Raw genomic sequence first — 4,420 nt, 5'->3', positions numbered from 1 at the left:
GGCCTACTGTGGGGACTGGTCAGTTTTGCCTTAGAAAAGAGTCAATTCCAGAGCAGAGAGGAGGATCCTACCACCAACATGAAAGAACAGCCAGAAGTGGAGAGCGCATCCTTTGGACCTGGAATCCCTGTGCTGAGGAGCTCCTGGGATTAGGAAACAGACAGCAAGCAGTGGCAGGAGAGACCCGACATCAAGAAACAGTGGTGTGAACTTCTTGGCCCACGGGGAGAGAAAGTTGAGTGTCTTTGGGCAGAGACTGAGGGCCCAGGAGAGGCCTGCCTGCCGTCACAGCTGGGAAGAGACTATCCTGATGGAAGAACTGTATCTTGAGTGTTCCTGAGCCTGAATTATAGCTATTACTTACCCAATAAAGCCCATAATTGTGAGTATGTTCTGTGTGGCAATTGCAATGAATTACTGAACCCAGCAGAGAGTGCTATGGGAGGGACAGTTGGTGTCAGAATTGATAAAGATGGTGGAGAGAGGAGGCATGTCTGACCTCCGCCTCGTAGAAATCAGGCTTGGGCAGTTGGTTTGGGTTTTCTTTCCCCTTTGTGGGGTTGGAAGAGGTCAGATAGCTCCCCCAAACCATTTTTACAAGTAGCTAAGCAAACGGAAGAAATGATGAAGCCAAAGAGCTGAACAGAAGCTTTCAAAGGGCAACTTGAGAAGAGAAAATAAAGTATCATAATAGCATATGCAAAGACCCGGAGTTAGAAAACCAAAAGGGAAGAAGATGCTTGGCGTTTCTCAAGCTGGAGAAACTGAAGAGAAAATTCAAGCTTCAAGTTGCAATAGTGAAGGATTCTATGGGCAAAATACTGAATGATGCAGGAAGCATCAAAGGAAAATGGAGGAATACACAATCACTGAATCCGAAAGAACTGGCTGACATCCAACCATTTCAGGAGGTAGCATATGATCAAAAATCAGTGATACCGAAGGAAGAAGTCCAAACTGCACTGAAGACCTTGAGGAAGAACAAGATCCAGGAATTGATGGAATATCAATTGAGATGTTTCAACAAAACAATGCAGCGCTGGAGGTGCTGACTCATCTATGCCAAGAAATTTGGAAGACAGCTGCCTGGCTAACTGTTTGGAGAGAGCCATGTTTATGCCTATTCCAAAGAAAGCGATGACTCAATGTGGAAATTATTGATCAATATCATTAATATCACACGCAAGTAAAATTTTGTGGAGATCATTCAAAAGTGGCTACAGCAGTATATAGACAGGGAACTGCCAGAAATTCAAGCCAGATTCAGAAGAGGATGTGGAACCAGGGATATAATTGCTGATGTCAGATGGATCCTGGCTGAAAAAGCAGAGAATACCAGAAAGATGTTTACCTCTGTTTTATTGACTATGCAAAAGCATTCGATTGTGTGGATGACAACAAATTAAGGATAATATTGAGAAGAATGGGAATTTCAGAACACTTAATTGTGCTCGTGAGGAACCTGTACATAGATCAAGAAGCAGTTGTTTGAATAAAACAAGGCGATAGGGCATGGTTTAAAGTCAGGAAAGGTGTATGGCCATATTTATTCAATCGGTATGCTGAGCAAATAACCTGAGGAGCTGGACTATATGAAGAACAGGGCATCAAGATTAGAGGAAGACACCTGAACAACCTGCGTTATGCAGATGACACAACCTTTCTTGCTGAAAGTGAAAAGAACTTGAAGTACTTCCTGATGAAGATCAAAGACTACGGCCTTCAGTGTGAATTACACCTCAACATAAAGAAAACAAAAATCCTCACAACTGGACCAATAACCGACATCATGATAAATGGAGAAAAGATTGAAGTTGTCAAGAATTTCCTTTTATTTGGATCCATAATCAACACTTTTGGAAGCAGCAGTCAAGAGATCAAAGGATGCATTGCATTGAGCAAATTTGCTGCAAAAGACCTCCTTAAAGTGCTAAAAGCAAAGATGCCACCTTGAAAACTAAGGTGCACCTGACTCAAGCCATGGTGTTTTCAATCACCTCATACGCATGGGAAAGCTGGACAATGAATAAGGAAGGCTGAAGAAGAATTGATGCCTTTGAGTTGCGGTGTTGGTGAAGAATATTGATTATACCATGGACTTCCAGAAGAATGAACAAATCTGTCTTGGAAGAAGTACAGCCAGAATGCTCCTTAGAAGTGAGGATGACGAAACTTCCTCTCACATACTTTGGACATGTTATCAGAAGGGACAAGTGCCTGGAGAAGGACATCATGCTTGGCAGAGGGTCAGTGAAAAAGAGGAAGACCCTTAAGGAGATGGACTGACACAGTGACTGCAAGGATGGGCTCAAGCAGAGCAACAATTATAGGGATGGCGCAGGACTGGGCAGCATTTGGTTCCATTGTGAGTAGGGTCGCTGTGAGTCACAAACAACTGAATGGCACCTAACAACAAACAACAACAACCACTTTCAGAATACCTCAGCTCATGCGAACGACAGAGTAAGAGTTTAATCTGTTTACCTTATAAACTGAATGAACTGACAGGAAAATACCTTGATGGTGATAAAGTAAAATTATTTTCTTTTCATTCACAGAAACCATTAATTAACATTATTTATATTAGAGCAAGGAAAGCTATCGTTTATGTTTTTCTACTAGGTAAAATGATAAATCCTAGAGTTGCCATGACATTTGGAAAAAGGTGCAAGATACATAAAAATTATCGATATTACATTACAATGCATGACATGTCCATGATACTACGCGATATGTTCAGTGGGTTGTCCCTTACTAGAAATGCAGAACCGAGGTGCTATGCAAAATCGTAGTGAACACAGTGCATCCACATAGTGTTTCCATCACCCCCTGGGCACGCATCTTTGATATATTGCCTCAGATGTTTATATATATATATATCACATTTTCATTGAATGAAACTTCATTTTTAGCATAACCCAGAAGAAAAAAAAAATTCATTTTATTTAAAAAAATGAGCCTTTTTTACGAAGATGGCACCGAAAACTAAGAAGGAAGCCTCTGCGCCTCCCAAAACTGAAGCCAAAGCAAAGGCAGCGCTGAAAGGCGTCCATAGCCACAAAAAAAAGAAGATCTGCATTTCACCGGCCTTCCAGCGGCCCAAGACACTGAGGCTGCGAAGGCAGCCCAAATATCCTCGGAAGAGTGCCCCCAGGAGAAACAAGCTGGACCACTATGCCACCATCAAGTTCCCTCTGACCACTGAGTCAGCCATGAAGAAGATAGAAGATAACAACACACTTGTGTTCATTGTGGACATCAAGGCCAACAAGCACCAGATCAAACAGGCTGTGAAGAAGCTCTATGACATTGATGTGGCCAAGGTCAACGCCTTGATTAGACCCGATGGAGAGAAGAAGGCATATGTTCGACTGGCTCCTGACTATGATGCTTTGGATGTTGCCAACAAAATTGGGATCATATCAACTGAGTCCAGCTGGCTAATTCTAAATATAAGTTTTTTCACCACACACACACACAAAAAATGAAACATTATTATGTTCCCAGGTTTTATGGCCAGCCTGAGCATTCTCAGTTCACCATCAATAAAGTTAGAATCACGCTGTGTGAAATAATGCGAAGAGCATTGGCTCTGGGGTTTGCAAACCTTGGATTCAGTCTAGTCTACCCTAAAATGTGTTTTTCTTCCACCCTTAACAACTCTATGGGGCAGTTCTACTCTGTCCTACAGGGTCACTATGAGTTGGAATCGACTCGAGGGCAGTGGATTTTTTTAACAACTTTTGTTTCTTCATCTGTGAAATAAGGTTGCCAGGAGAGTCAAATCAGATAGTGTATGGCCTAGAAGATTCTTGTGTCCTGTAAAATACTATTATGTCTCTGTGTGGTGCAAACAGTTAATGTACTCAGCTGCTAACTGAAAGTTTGATGGTTTGAATCCACCCAGAAGTGCATCAGAAGAAAGGCCTGGCAACCTGTTTCTGAAAACTCAGCCATTAAAAACCTTATGGAGCACAGTTCTACTCTGACACACGTGGGGTCTACAAGAGTCAGAGCTGATTGAACAGCAAATAGCGTATATTATTTATTGTTCTTATTACTGAAGTCTAACTGTGTTTTCTCAAATAATATTACGATCAAAACTAAAAAAAAAAACAAAAAAACTCTTGCTGTGGAGTCGATTCCAACTCATAGAGACTCTATAGGACAGAGTAGAACTTCCCACAGGGTTTCCAAGGAGGGATTGGTGGATTTGAACTGCCGACATGTTGACGAGCAGCTGTAGCTCTTAAACACTGCACTACCAGGGCTCCATACTATGATTACAGCATTATGAAAAAATTTCTTAAAACTGAAAATACTATGATTAGAGTATTATTAAACCTGATGGAAAATTTAGAATAAAGGTGGCTTCTCGGGGTGTGAGGCTGGGAATTATTGGAAAGGTTAATGAGGGAAT

The 4,420-nt window shown here is 41.6% G+C and overlaps 1 protein-coding gene across 1 annotated transcript; it reads left to right on the top strand.

Moving 5' to 3' along the window:
* Nucleotides 1–2,935: 2,935 nt before the first annotated feature.
* LOC100670544 (large ribosomal subunit protein uL23-like) lies at nt 2,936–3,503 on the top strand. The gene has a single exon (XM_064275200.1). It carries the CDS (start codon nt 2,973–2,975, stop codon nt 3,486–3,488), a length of 516 nt encoding a protein of 171 aa, XP_064131270.1. The 5' UTR covers nt 2,936–2,972; the 3' UTR covers nt 3,489–3,503.
* Nucleotides 3,504–4,420: the final 917 nt, after the last annotated feature.

The sequence above is a fragment of the Loxodonta africana genome, chromosome 23 (assembly GCF_030014295.1).
Source record: "Loxodonta africana isolate mLoxAfr1 chromosome 23, mLoxAfr1.hap2, whole genome shotgun sequence".
Classification (NCBI taxonomy): Eukaryota; Metazoa; Chordata; class Mammalia; order Proboscidea; family Elephantidae; genus Loxodonta; species Loxodonta africana.
The sequence above is the reverse complement of the archived record's forward strand: the minus strand, read 5'-3'. Positions and strand labels throughout refer to the sequence as shown.

What these genes read in the sequence shown, in the direction of transcription:
- LOC100670544 (XM_064275200.1), top strand. Translation starts at nt 2,973, where the DNA reads ATGGCACCGAAAACTAAGAAGGAAGCCTCTGCGCCTCCCAAAACTGAA.